Consider the following 15,057-nt stretch of genomic DNA (forward strand, 5'->3'; position numbering starts at 1 on the left):
TGCCCTATCATTGTCTCTTTTTATGGGACATATTCCTAAGAAGCTCTAATAGTACAAATGCAGAAAATATCCACTAGAATATTCTCTTTAATATCCTATCTTGAAAACTAACCGATACAGCTCTCTCAACGATATCCGACCTCGACCCTTGCTGACATCTCGACTACGACTCTCGTAGACTTTTCGACCTTAGACTTCGTTGCTTCTTGGGCCATCTCGTCCAAAGACGACTTGGGAACTCTTCCCTTAGTATTATCTTGGCATAAATACTCTAATGACATATTTTGACCCATACAGCTACGTCGTCTTGATATTGCCCGAAATTGACATATATTAAAGATTTTCCTACATAAACAGTGATAACTTATTGTAATTATTTGCGGATAAAAGCTATATGAATGACATACACTCCGCCTATCAACTAATGAACTCTCAGCGCACTCTGCACCCATTTGTTGGCTATTGATATTATTCTGGATTGCGAATTGCATTTCTTCAATGTCTATCAAAAATTGCTTTCTCTACCTCCACAAAGTAGGGGTAAGACTTACGTACACATTACCCTCCCCAAGCCCCATACTGTGGGAATATACTGCATATGTTGTTGTCATTTCATATTATTCTGCATCTTAACGCACTTGGATTTCATGTTTACATACCAATTTTCATGAAAACCTCTCAATTCGGAAATTAGAAAAATGCAGTCTTTTTTTAAGAGCTTGCGTGCGCATACACACATTTTTTGAACTTTTCACATATAGGTATACAACTTCCAAGCTGAAAGCAGTGTGGCCGTGCACCTTGCACTGGCTAAGATCCAATCGTGTACACTGAAGCATATTTTACGAAGTCATAATAACATTAGTCGTCGACTCTATTTCTGACTTCAACAGCAGCTTTAAACCAGTCTGCGTCAATATATGTTCACCTATAAGGAAGATAAAAGTCTAGAATGCAGAAGTTGGCTACATATTCGATATTTTCATCAAAATGTACCCACAAGTTAAGCCTCTGTTCTTGCAAAAGCTCCCAAGCACACAATCAATGTAGTTTCGCATGATACGCGTTGATACAAAATCTAAAGAATGAAGCACGCAAATGAACCAAAAAGAATTGTAATCCAAAGAGCGAGAGCAGAACGTATAATTAAATATAAGCTGCATTTCAGCATTTCAACTCATAAACCAGAGAATGATATTTTAGCCTAACATCAAAGTTTAACTTATATGCACTAATGGTGTAAGTTTTTACACTACCAAGTCAGTATTACCGGGTGCAATAGGTCATATACCATATTTTGTAGGCGACTAATCTACAAATGCTGTGTAATGTTACTTGTAAGCTCTTAAATGACTTGATAGTGTAAATAATTTACGCCATCAATGCATACGAGTAATACTGTATCAGTTTTCCTTAAAAAGGCGTGCATCACCACTGGCTTCTCGATGCTAGTTATAAACTACATATTCTGATTTAAATCTAGCAAGAGCATCTAAAATCAATTTTGTACTAGTTTTATTCTGTTTTTTAAACAGGAAAAGAAGGTTGCTCACCGGGGCAAGGAGCGAATATAGCTGGCAATTGGTCCCTGCAATACACTATTTGTAACTTACGTAATATGAGCATCTATATGTTGATGTTGCCTTCTCTCCACAGCACAGAAGGATAATATACATATTACAACATCATAATTTCTTCAGCTATTCGTAGCTTCCCAAGAAAACTTGATGTATGCAGAGCTGCTGTTTCCAGCAGATATCCGTTAACCTACTAATTTACTTTTACATATGCAACTCATATTAGAAAGATTGCTCCCCTATCCAAATACTCTAATCAGCAGACCTGCAATGAACTTCTTTCCTATCTACACAGGCCAGTTGCTTCAAAAACATATGCTCGTACATGGACAAATGATTTACCTATAGAGTCAAATTTGATATGTAAAAGAAAGTTATGATGTGCCATGTCTCACATTTACAACAATATTTATTGATTTGATTTTGCTTTCAACATGACAGGTCTACCAATTCTGACTACATCTTCAGAAAAGAGAAGTCTTTCAGCTGAAGAAATTTGATATTAAGCAAATTGACACTACCTTATACAACATGATACAACTACGCCAAAAAACAGAGTACGACCTAGATTTAATATTAAAAGAGAAGCTGATTTTGGATTCTGCAGTGGCCAAGCTCTTGTGAATTGCCATTAATATCTACATATGAAGAAGAATAGGATGTTGAGGATAAAATTACCATGTCTAAAGCGCATGCATCTGAGCAGACTATTGCCTATATACTCTAGTGGAACTCTCTTCTTCAAATTATTGATCTTTCTCTGAACACGTGCATTTCTTCTGATGCTCCATAAGCTCCTGCAGCATTAGATTTTCTAAAATTAAACCCTTCCTTGGGTCTAATTGTGAGAATCCAGTGCTTCCTCTTTTAACTACGCACTTCATTACGTCAGTAACTACCACTAATGATTAATTAAATTATGTGACATAACTATATTAAAAGATCTCACAAATTAATAACTAAATGTATTTAATCAGAAGCTGGAAGTAATTTCTTGTTGCAGAAATATGAAACAAGACGGGTTAAGAAATCGCATACGGCTGGCAATTCACTCACTTTTCTATGCTAATGTGCAGCAGCGAGGAGCCAACTGGTCGTTGTTGGTCTGAGGTTATCGTACACTTCATTTCTTTTTAGTCCAAATGACTTCTTCTTTTTTTTTTTTGTCCAAGTTACTTTTCTTATTGTCTAACTCACTACCTTTTCTGTGTGAGTTTCGGGATATTCAGTACTTGAGTGAATTCATGACTTACCTGAATCTGTTTCTGCAGAAACTTGACATATTCGACTGCTTCTTCCAACATGTCAGCGGTGTTGGTTTGCTGTGGATAGCAAAAGTCAGTGTTAATCATGAATTGCATGAACTACAATAAGAACAGCACTTCCCCCCAAATCTGCTGAGAATTATATATCTTTTATATTTAAACCTTAGGTTTACTTGTTCATTCTTAATAAAAATTCAAACTTTACACCCATAATGTCACATTATTGTAAAATAGAGTTTGAAGAAGGGGAGGGAGAAGGAGCCCTTGACCCGCAGGAGGATTTATTCAATCACATAGTTTGGGCTTCAACTGTTGATCCTCATGAACCACAAACAAAAATGATCCAAAATGAGCAAGGCACTGTTTCTTAGTGAAGTCAAAACACTAAGGATCACGTAGACATGAAATAAGAAATATGGATAAACCAGGACATCAGCCACATATTGAGGTCTAAGAGAAGTTCAAGGGTGCAACGGGCTTGATAAATGCTATGGCACCAAAAAGGTGAAATAGAGATATGAGAGAGAGAATGAGAGAGCAAAAGACAGAAAGAGAGAAGACTAAGAGAGATGGAGATAATAAAGAGGTTTTACACTCAAAACTCCAAGATATTTTGAGAGGCCAAATCAAAGCTATCGTACTCTCCAATCTTAAATGTCTGTCAATGGAAGGAGATTTTAAAGTGCTTCTCAAACTCTTAAGATATTTTGGTATGCATTCAGCTGAAGAAAGACATTTTGGTGTGCAATCTTTAAAAGACAGGACAATGAGAGTACTTTGCTCATGCTATAAGATAAAAACTCTTTTTTTTTTTGTAAATAAAGGCAAAGACTCAATTATACACCTAGAAACAGTAACATACCTGGATTCTTTAACTCAAACTTAAATTAAAGATCATGGAATCAAGACGTACTTGGTAATATTAGCGTTCATTGCTAAGCTTAAGCATTTGATCTATTGGTTGGATTTTCGGAAGTTTGGGAATGCATCATTAATTAAATTTTTCTTTCATTTTTAACACACATAATAACTGATGATTGACCAAAATACTATCTCAGAAACGACACTTTAACCGTACTTCCTGGCACTCCCAACATGTTCATCCTAGCAAAATAAAATATCTAGCATATCAAACAACTGAGAGTAATCTTCTAAAATATATAACCAAATCAATCAATCAATTATGCTTCAATCCTAAATCTGCGTCTAACCAATCCAGGAACAAATTTGGGTCCCAACCAATGTTAGGATCATCCACCTTGAACTTTACATGTAAGATCATATATAGTCCTTGTAAGCTTTTTTAGGCGGTATGGTTCTACAAAAGCTTAAGGCTTTGCCTATCAAAAGGATGTCTATTGTGCTTACCCTGGCTTCCTAGCAGAAAAAGGCTCATATATTTTTACTGATAAGTTCCGAACTAAAGAATGCCACCTGTGCAGTGATATTTATGTCATACTACTATCTACCCCAAGTCGATCTTCATCACATGGAGAATAATCTTCATCTAATGGGGCACTCTGTTTGGGAGAATTGTCATTTATGAGGAATTTAATATTGCAAATATTTGAGGTGGTCGACAATTGCTGTTTGAAAAACAACCAAATCATCCATGTAACGCTAGCACATGCTATTAGGACGTCACTGAGAATTTGTTCAAAATGCTTCGACTGTCGAGAAAATCTCTAGAATATGGGCAAGATCTGGCCTTTACTTCAACTAGCAACAAGAGGGTTGAGTTTTGACAATCAAGATTAGAGGTCCGTTTAGTCCCCTATGCAGGGGAAAAGCTCAGGGTTTGATGTTGATTGGCTATTGTGAGTTCATCATGGAAGGCTTGGCATAAGCAGATGAAACATATCCAACAAGGAGAAATGAAATTTGTCGTACTTCTTACAATTTCTAAAGATTAGGACCGACTCTAATGATTACTGGTCTTTGGTGAATAGGTGAGAGCTTATCTCTGGTGAGTGTTACATTGACCATAATCAACCCTGTAGAAAATGGTAAACCATTTAGCAGGGACTCAGTGGTATTATTTAGAAAGCATTTGCCATTTAACTATGGCTAAAACTTGAACAATTAGTTATTAGATTTGTGTAAAATCATCTTTAAGATTGAATAATGTTATATAGAATCAGTTGTCAGTAAGTCTGGAATCAATTTCCACAAGATGCATACTTTAATCTTCATAACTACTTTTCTCCATTCATTTGGTGGACTCACCCATTAGGATCATTGATGTCATAAATAAATTGATTATCACTTCAAGATTAAAGGTGGTTGTCTTGTTCATCATTTTCCTGTTGAGGGAGACATGATAAAAGGGTGAAAATAACAGGCGCCAAATCCCTTTAATTAGCATAAGTCAAAGCCTTCATGAAATTGCTATTTATGCAGCTCTTTGAAAGATGTACAAGGAGCTCCCATAAATAATTTACCTTGTCCATATTTGGCACCAGTTCCTGAAGCTTCCTTATTCTGTCACTTATGCGCGTTCGACGAACCTTGCACAAGAGAAGTACAAGCATAACCTAGTTAGATTAATGACTGGTTGATTTAAATTGCCTATAAACACAAGTAAAAGGGGAAAAAAAGGAAAATGCTTTACTCGCTCGGCTATGCTGCGAGGATGGGTAGCACAACCACGCTTTGCTCGAACCTTACAAGGCACCAAATCGTCCATGAGCTTCTCCATTTCAGCATCTAGTGATCCACCAGAACCATGTAACTGTCCACTTGGCTCTCCCTTCTACACCTCCCAAACACAAACAGCTGTAAGTACGTAAATATTAATAGAAAGAATAGTGCTTCAGGAGACCCCAAAAAACAAAAGTCAGATCACACACACATTAGACAGAATTGCTTCAAAGTTTATGCACAACAGTCTCCAACGACTATTGGTTGGTAGTGTTATTAACTAATAATTTGTTATTACTAATTTTAAGGAACCAATTGTATTGTCCTCGTATACTGACCTTTCGCCATTGCTTATATTTGGACAACAACAAGAAGACTTAAAGTTCAATCCATATAGAAATAATACTTCCTCTGTCCCAATTTATGTGGCAGTGGGACACCATCCCATCACCTTTCTATATTTAGAAACAATTTAACTTTAGAATATCCATATTACCTTAATGAGATGATTTATAGCCACATACAAATGTCTAAGGCTTGTTTTAGACCACAAGGTACAAAAGTCATTCTTGATTTCTTCTTAAACTCTGTATCCAAAGTCAAATGGTGCCACATATATTGGGACGAAGGGAATAACAAGAAAAGAAACATATAGAAGAAGATAAATATGTTACTTCCACACGGAAAGTATGCTTTCAACAATCTCATTCGTGTAGCCATAAAAAACAATACAAAGGGTAGACAAACTTTTTTAATGGAAAGTCAAGTCATGTAATCAGATGAATATTCAAGACCATGTTAAATTTACAAACATTAACAAGTAAAATCAATACTTTCCAAGGTTGAAATATCCACATGCTTGCCTCAAGAAAAATATTAACCCGAATTTAGGGATAATAAAAATTTAAACTTCAGATGAGGTGGTAAAGTTTATACTAACCAAGTGGTTAGATAATTTTCTGGGCGAACTTTCGGAATCATCTTCTCTGGGCCGCTTAATGGGCTGAGAAATATAGCTCAAACTGGAGGGAATTCCATAGCTTGAGAAGTAACCATCTGAGTTAATATGTGAAAGAAACTCCGCCGGCGAACTCTGCTGCCGGAGAAAATTACTACTACCGCCGGATTCAAACAGACCCGGATCGCCGGTGAACCTAGTTTCCGGTTTAACAAGCTCCGGAAGCTGCTGCTGAGTAGTTGATGGGTGGGGTGGTGGTTTGTTGGGGGAGTGTAAAATGGGAGAAGAAGGGTTAAGAACCACTTCGTTTTCAGTATCGGATTCGAGAAGTGCCTCTAACCATGTTGCCGGAGCTGAACGGTATCGGGATAATCCACCACCTACGCCACCGGCACCGCCACTTCCACGTTGCATCGCTGAACTTCTTCCGGTGATCTCTACGGCAATTGGTTTTTCGTTTCTTTTCGTTTCTTTTTCTCTTCAGGTGAATTTTTTGTTGTTCTTTTCTTTTGAGAGTTTTTGTTTCAGTGAGCTAAAAAAGAAGATAGAGTAGCAATAAGCTTCAATACTTTCTACATACCTTCGTTATACTCGTATATTTATCTCTACATACGGTAGTAGTATAGCGTAGGTACACAAATGGTATGAAAAATGCTCTCCCTCCAAGCAAGACGGGCCCGTTTGGCCCAAAGAAAAATTTTAATTTTTTCCGAAAAAATTTCAAACTTTTTTTGGAATCAGTGTTTGTTCATAAAATTTTCAAATTTATTTCGAAATTTTTCAAATATTTGAAAAACTCCAAAAAATTATTTTTCAAAATTTTAACTTCAAATCACTCACAAAAATTCAAAAATAACTCTAAATTTTATTCATGTCCAAACACAACTTTAATTTCCATATACCATTTTCACTTAAAAAAAAATCACTTTTTTCCGGAATTTTACCTATCTTATGTCCAAACGCCCACGTAGTACTATATTATTGTTTGGGAAGTCAATAATTTTCTTGATTGCTATTCAACTACTTTTTAATCTAAAAATAGCATGATTAATGAACTTTATTTATTTATTTTTCAAATATTTATGCAACTATTGAGAATATTTAAGGATTTATATCATTCTTTTTAGGAACATAGAAATTAAACTTAACCTCGCACTACATAATCTTTGGTAACTATAATGTATTTGAAAAAGCTTATTTTGTAAAATTTAAAATTATTCTAATGGCTACATTGATATCTGGTTTTAAAAAGAGAAAATATTGGATTTATCAGAAGTTGATATGAAATAAATAAAATGGTGACAGTGCTTATGATTTTCTCAAAAAAATTGCTAAAAAGGGAACTGGATCATTCATAATATTTTTATATAACTTCAATTGCTTTATCTTCTTCTCAGGTGTCATCCAACAGTATCAAATTTTAATTGCATTTCACTATCACAACTATATAAACAACATGTATTACAACTTATATAATGTTTTAAGGTCAAAGAGGTGGAAAAGAAAATGTCAAAATAAAAAGGAACATAAGAAGCTGAAAAGCAATCCTTCATTTAACTTATACGTTAATAACTTAATTAACTTCGCGAAAAGAGAATTACATGCTAAAAGTAGGAACCAAAGTAATGGTCTCTATAGTTATAAAATGAGCAATTTGATATTAAAGATTTCTTAAACTCTCTGTTTGCCAAAAACCACTAAATAATCGGGACCAAATTTCTTTTATCTTTCATTGTTATTGTTGTTAGGTGTTTAACCAAAAATATATCTTTTAATCAAAGTTTAATTTTTTTAAAAGAAAACGGGCTTCTGATAACCAAGTTTTGCTTCACTTTCTCACTGATATCAAAGGAAAATAACAAGAATAACTAAGGAAATAATTGATTGTAAAGTCAAGGTAGAGAATTTCTAGAAAGCAAAAAAGTAAAGTGTATATTTCAATATTGTCTCCGATGTGTCCTTACAAATAGAATTTTGTGCCCTTATATAGGAATATACAATAGTAGTGGTTTTTTCCTATAATTTGGGCTAATTATGGGCATTAATAATATTGATTGTTCACTATCTTAGATTCTCATAACCGATGCATTTATTGCTATAAATGCATTACATCTGTTACGATTCCCCTTCCTTATTTCTTTCTGGTCCATGTAGCTTTCCTTCTTTGCCAGCTGTTAGGCATGGTGTCGTCTCGTGGTATTTCTCCCCGTGCATTTTCTTTTTCCATCAAATAAGATTGCCACGTGTCGTTGTATTATTGTTCCACGCGTTATGTCATGTCAGCAGTCTAATATTCCACGTGTAGCTCTTTTTCACCACCAATACAGATAGTCCCCCTCCCCCACTTTCTTGAATATTCTCTATTAAATATTCAGGGAAGTGGAAAGCTTTTTATATATGGCGAAAATTCTCTGCTGCCGTTTTCGAATATAATCACCTCATGTATTCCCACCCCTACTTTTTCAGCAACTATGGAAGTTTGAAATCCCCAACTTTCGTGCTTGGGTAGGAAAGTTGCTATATGTTGCCCCTATGGAGAGAAGATCTTGGAAGTATCTCTCTCAGATATTTGGGTGGAAAATTAAAACACATGGTACTTTTTCCTGCTTAGTCTTCTTCTTTTTCTCTTTTGCTAACTTAAGAGTTTCTTACCATGACTCTTTTCTTTAGGATTTCTCATTCATGGTGTTAGTCCCGCTTCTGTTTCATCTGTAAGACTTACTGTGAGCCTTGCTCAAGAAAGAATTCTGAGTTCCAAGAGGAAGGTTGATGGAGCCCGTGGCTCGGAGGGAGAAGAAGAACTAGAGGAAGGTTCTTTAGTTCGTAGACCTCGAGTTAGGAGGCGCGTTATTTCAGATGATGAAGTCACCCCTCCTCCAAGTTCAGTTCCTTTAAATGAGCCTGCAAGTGCTACTTTAGTAAGTTCTGATGAAGAGATGAATGCTCTCCCTCGTGACTTTACTGATCAACTATTTTTCTATGGTTTTAATAGTAAAGATTTTGGCCCCGTTTCTGAAGAATTAACTCTTGCTCCTCTTCCATCGCCAGTCCCCATTCGTTCTCAATCAGTCGTTCCTTTGGCTGCTGCTACAGCTCCTCCCGTGGCTACTTTCACCTCCTCAACTGTCCTTGTTTCTACTACTTCTCATGTTGAAATTGGTACTTCTAATAGCAATAGAGTGATGAAAAAAGTTACCATAGAAGTCCCTGAAGGTGGTAATTTGTTGAAAAAGTCTGGTCAAGTCGACATATGGTTGAAACCTCTACTTGGCCCAGTTAAGAAGTCAAAGTTGGAAAGCCACAGCTCCTTGACATGGATGAATGATATTGTTCATTCATCTCTGAAGGTTCAAGTCTTAGCTTTTTCCTTTCTTTTTCTCGTGGTTATTTACTTTTGTTTGACAATCACTTCTTTCTTTTCTTTTATAGATCAACTTGATAGGCACGGAGCTTATGAAGAGAATTGTTCACATAAGCATCTAGTCAATGATTATCATACTGAAGCAGATAACTGGAAGGAACAATACAAGGGTCTTCAATTGGAGAAAGAAGTTTTAGCTGAAGAGAAGTGTGCTTTGGAACAGCAAGCAAGGATGATGGCAGCGAAATTGGCAATTGAAAAAGCCTCTTCAAGTCAAGTTGGCAAAGACAAAGACATCCTTGAGTCTTCATTTGCAGAGCAACTTTCTAAAGCTACCAAGGAAATAAGGGGTTTGAAAAAACTCCTTAATCAGAAGGAGACTTATGATGGGCAGCTAGTTCAAACACTCACTCAGGTTCAAGAAGACCTCTGTGTCTCTTCTGATAAGATCCAGTTCTTGGAGAGTTCCCTCACCCTTTTGAAGGTTTCTTATGATGCTTCTTTGATTGAGAAAGAAGAGATGAAGGCTGAAATTGACCAGTGGAGAAAGATTATGAAGCTCTTGAAGATAAATTGACACTTGATGTAAGTTGGGCTTTTTTGAATACCAGCATCGAGACTTTGATGGAGGCTAGCCAGGAAGTCTTTGACTTGAATGCCGAGATCGCCAAGGCTAAGGAAAAAATTGAAAAAACTCAGCAAAGTCAGAGCTTTTCCTCACCTGAGGTCGGAGTTCCCGAACGTGATGAACTTACTCCTGGTGAAGTTGGTATTCAAGCTTCTTCTGCTCAAGTTAAATCTTCTCCCGCTGTTGATGATGCCATATTAGATTCTGCCTCTCCTGTTGCTGAAAATGCCATATTGGACTCTGCCCCTTAATGTTCTTTCAGAACTTAGTTTGTTTTTGAACTTTTGATGGGAATTTTTTTTTTTTACTTTTTGGAATGGTTGGTTAGTTTTTACCCCTGGTTCGTTTTGGGGTTTGTTTACCAAACAAACATTTTGGTTTTAACTAAGTATATACTTAGTTTTAGCCAAGTTTAATATATGATCTTTTGTTTAATTTGAGTTTTTGTTTAAACTCTTTGATTTGCATTTAAAAATGCTTTAATATTTCGTAATTTTGGCATAGACACAAATTTTATAAAAGAGGGACCTTTTATAAACGACACTAAAGAAGAAGACGTCTCAACTTCATATTGGTATATGTATATGAGAGAAGTAGGAAAATGCATATTTTAAAGAAGTTTCATGAATAATTTGAGGAAGTTTCATGTTTTGAACTTTCAAATTACATAACACTTTACAAGTATTCAATTAACTCTTTGTACGACATCTATAACTCTTTCATAACTGTTTTTCTTATAACAGGTTTCAAAAATTCTAGGGTATATCTTGCAACCCATGACTAATCATTGCCCTTAACCTAAGTACCGCAGGATATTATAATTTATGTCCGCGAGTTTACACTTTATCAAAGCTTATTACAAAGGTTTTTGAATCAGGCTTGTTTTTTACTCTTGATTGGCTCTTGACTTTTGATTCTTAGGTTGATCCAGACTTGAATTCTGATGGCTCTTGACTTTTGATTCTTGAGTTGATCCAGACTTGAATTCTGACTTTTAGTCTTCTTTGCCTTCATATCTATAGTCTGCCAAATGTTAGAGCTTTGAAGTATGAAATCTCGAGCACTTGATTATTCTTTCCATTTGATACATTTCCTGAAAAGGAAAATACATACGGGACTAGGCGGTATATTTTTAGATGATGACTGCTTAACCCATTTTATTTAAAGGTTGTAAGCTAGACGGGGAATAATTTTGTATCATGCATGTCTTTCAGGCCTAATATCATCATTTGGTATGGGCTAGCTTTGTGCATATCATCTAAAATGGTTAGTATAATTAAAAAAGAACAAAACTAAACCATACACGAATGATACCTAACTAGGGGATTTTCCTTTGCTTAGAAGTAATACTTCTTTAAATGAACAGTATTCCAAATATTATGGGAGTACTTTGCCCTCCATTATTTCTACCTCATACGCACCATTTCCAGCAATGCCTCGAATTCTGTAGGGTCCTTCCCAATTTGGACTCAAATTTCCTGCATTGGCCACTTTTTTCAATTGAAAAACCTTTTTGAGGATGAAGTCCCCAATCTTGAAGTATCTAAGATGAGCTTTCTGATTGTAGTATCGCTCAATAATTTGTTTTTGCGCTGTCATCCTTATTAGGGTCGCTTCTCTCCTTTCTTCAAGCAAATCTAGATTTATTCGCATCTCTTCCTCATTTGATTCTTCAGTTGCTTGAGTATATCTTGTACTTAGTTCACTTATTTCAACTGGGATTAAGGCTTCAACACCATACATAAGTGAGAATGGAGTCTCTCCCGTACCTATTTTTGTTGTCGTTCGATAAGCCCATAAGACTCCTGGTAACACTTCTGGCCACTTACCTTTTGACTCCTCTAATATTTTCTTCAAGTTACTAATAATAACTTTTTTTGTCAATTCGACTTGTCCATTAGCCACATGATGGTTAGGTGTTGAAGTTATCCTTTTAATCTGCCAACTCTAAAAGAATTCTGTGATTTTCGCACCTATGAATTGCGGGCCATTATCACATACAATTTCTTTTGGAACTCTGAACCGGCATATGATTTTTCACCAAATAAAGCCCCTGACTTCTTTTTTCCACACCTGTTTGAAGGCACCTACTTCTACCCATTTGGTAAAATAATCTGTTAATACTAATAAAAATCGTACCTTTCCTTTGGCTTGTGGTAGTGGACCCACAATATCCATTCCCCATTTCATAAAAGGCCATGGTGAAATAACCGAATGTAATAGCTCCGCTAGGCGATGCATGTTGTTGCCATATCATTGGCATTTGTCACACTTGGCCACAAAACTTTCCGCATCTTCTTCCATTTTTGGCCAATAATACCCTACTCTAATTAGAGGTTTTACCAAGGATCTTCCTTCTGCATGATTTCCACAGTGTCTCTCATGTACTTCTCTCATCACATATTTCATTTGAGAAGGTCCGAGACATCTTGCTAAAGGCCCTTCGAACATCTTTCGATACAGGTTGCCACGAACCAAACAATAATGGGCAGCTTTTCGTCGAAGTGACTGAGCCTTTTTCTTATCTTCAGGTAAAATCCCGTACTGCAAGAAATTAACGAACTCGTTTCTCCAATCCCAAGTTAAATTATTGAAATTTACCTCATTTTTATCCTGATCGAATGCCGAATGAAACAAATGTATTACGGTAGCAGTTTCTTCATTTGTTACTTCTGCAACAGATGCGAAACTAGCCAACATGTCTGCTTCCGTATTTTTCTCCTTGGTATTTGCACGATTTTCCACAATTGGAATTATCTGATTAATTCCCGTGTCTTTTCCAAATATTGTTGCATTCTCGCCTCTCTAGCTATATAAGTCCCCTGTATTTGATTGACTACAAGCTGCGAGTCACTTTTGATTATAATCTACTCTATTCTGAGTTCTCGTGCCAATGCCAGACCTGCAATTACAACTTCATATTCTGCTTCATTATTAGTAATGTGATGGCATTTTATAGCCTGCCTTATGGTTTCTCCTGAAGGTAGGATTAGAACAATGCCTAAACTCGCTCCTTTATCATTCGAGGAGCCATCAATAAATAGGGTCCAAGTACCAGGAATAGATCCGGTGAATACATGTAGTTCCCTTTCTGCTTCAGGAACTATCCCTGGGCTGAAGTCTGCCACAAAATCTGCTAAAACCTGTGATTTTATCGCAGTTCTAGGTTGGTACATGATATCATATTCACTGAGTTCTATAGCCGATTTAGCTAACCTACCTGACAGTTCCTGCTTATGCAATATATTCTTTAAGGGGTAAGCGGTCACTAAAGAGATAGGGTAACATTGAAAATAAGGCCTCAACTTTCTAGATGTCATAATTAGTGCTAAAGCAAGTTTTTCTAAGTGAGGATATCGAGTTTCAGCATCCAATAAAGATTTGCTAACATAATAGATTGGATATTGTTTACCTTTGTCTTCACGTACTAATACTGCACTTACCGCTATTTCTGATACAGCGAGATAGATGGGTAGCCTTTCTTCATCCTTGGGTTTAGCCAATAACGATGGGTTTGACAAGTATGCTTTTAGATTTTTGATTGCTTGTTGACATTCATCAGTCCACTCGAATTGTTTCTACTTTTTCAACACTGAAAATAACTTAAAACTTTTCTCCGAAGACTTAGAAATAAACCTTCCCAAAGTTGTTATCCTGCATGTCAGCCTCTGCACCTCCTTTTTGCTCGTGAGTATGTTTGGTATTTCTTCAATGGCTTTGATATGTGTAGGGTTTAGTTCAATACCTCGGTTAGAAACAAGGAAACCTAAAAACTTACCTGAAGCCACGGCAAAGGCACATTTTTCGGGATTTAACTTCATATTGAACTTGCGGAGAATCTGAAAAGTATATGATAAATGTTGGATATGATCCCCCACCTATGCTGACTTGACCAGCATGTCATCGATGTAGACTTCCATAGTTTTTCCCAGGTGTTCTTGGAATATTTTTGTTACCAATCTTTGGTACGTGGCCCCAGCATTCTTTAATCCGAAATGCATGACTTTACTGTCCCTTTGTCTGTGATAAAGGAAGGTTTTTCCTCATTTAAAGGATCCATTTTTATCTGATTATATCATAAATATGCATCTAAAAAACTCAACAATTCATGTCCTGCAGTAACATCAATTAGTTGATCTATGTGCGGCAAAAGAAAATAATCTTTAGGGCAAGCTTTATTCAAGTCAGTATAGTCTACACAAACTCGCCATTTACCATTCTTTTTTGGTACTATTACAGTATTAGCTAGCCAGTTAGGATATTTTACCTCTCGGATGGATCCAATTTTTAAAAGTTTTTGTACCTCATTCTGGATCACCTGATTTTTGAAAGATTCTTGCTTCATTTTCCTCTGTTTGACAGGTGGATAAGATGGATCTTCATTTATCTTGTGGGTCATCACCTCCGGTGGTATACCTGTCATATCTGAATGCGACCAAGTAAAGCAATATGCGTTAGCTTGTAAAAATTTGACAACTTTACCTTTCATTTCTGGGTTTAGCTTCATTCCAACATAAACTTTTCTATCTGGCCACTACTCGGAAAGCGTGATAGCCTCGAGTTCTTCTATTGTTGTTTTGATATTTTCATTCTCTTCTGGCTCTTAAATGACATCAGGCCTTGAACCT

The 15,057-nt window shown here is 36.2% G+C and overlaps 2 protein-coding genes across 4 annotated transcripts; both read right to left on the reverse strand.

Annotated features, from left to right (window-relative positions):
- Positions 1–1,581: 1,581 nt before the first annotated feature.
- Positions 1,582–6,984, reverse strand: LOC107777531 (transcription factor bHLH80). Of its 3 annotated transcripts, none has more exons than XR_001646200.2 (6): positions 6,423–6,983; positions 5,454–5,594; positions 5,284–5,349; positions 2,831–2,899; positions 2,256–2,374; positions 1,582–1,919 (listed from the first exon to the last, which is right to left on the reverse strand). XR_001646200.2 is itself a non-coding variant. In XM_016597573.2 (5 exons), exons 1-5 carry the CDS (start codon positions 6,852–6,854, stop codon positions 2,324–2,326), a joined length of 759 nt encoding a protein of 252 aa, XP_016453059.1. In that variant the 5' UTR covers positions 6,855–6,982; the 3' UTR covers positions 1,972–2,323. The 3 variants fall into 3 exon arrangements, 1 of the variants encoding a protein (XP_016453059.1); XR_012693845.1 differs by lacking the exon at positions 1,582–1,919 and adding an exon at positions 5,069–5,145 and having other exon boundaries at positions 1,972–2,374; positions 6,423–6,984; XM_016597573.2 differs by lacking the exon at positions 1,582–1,919 and having other exon boundaries at positions 1,972–2,374; positions 6,423–6,982.
- Positions 6,985–11,806: 4,822 nt separating this feature from the next.
- Positions 11,807–12,172, reverse strand: LOC142162776 (uncharacterized). Its single transcript, XM_075219521.1, has one exon. The coding sequence runs from the start codon at positions 12,170–12,172 to the stop codon at positions 11,807–11,809; it is 366 nt and encodes a 121-aa protein (XP_075075622.1).
- Between the last annotated feature and the right edge of the window lie 2,885 nt (positions 12,173–15,057).

The sequence above is a fragment of the Nicotiana tabacum genome, chromosome 8, assembly GCF_000715075.1.
Source record: "Nicotiana tabacum cultivar K326 chromosome 8, ASM71507v2, whole genome shotgun sequence".
NCBI lineage: Eukaryota > Viridiplantae > Streptophyta > Magnoliopsida > Solanales > Solanaceae > Nicotiana > Nicotiana tabacum.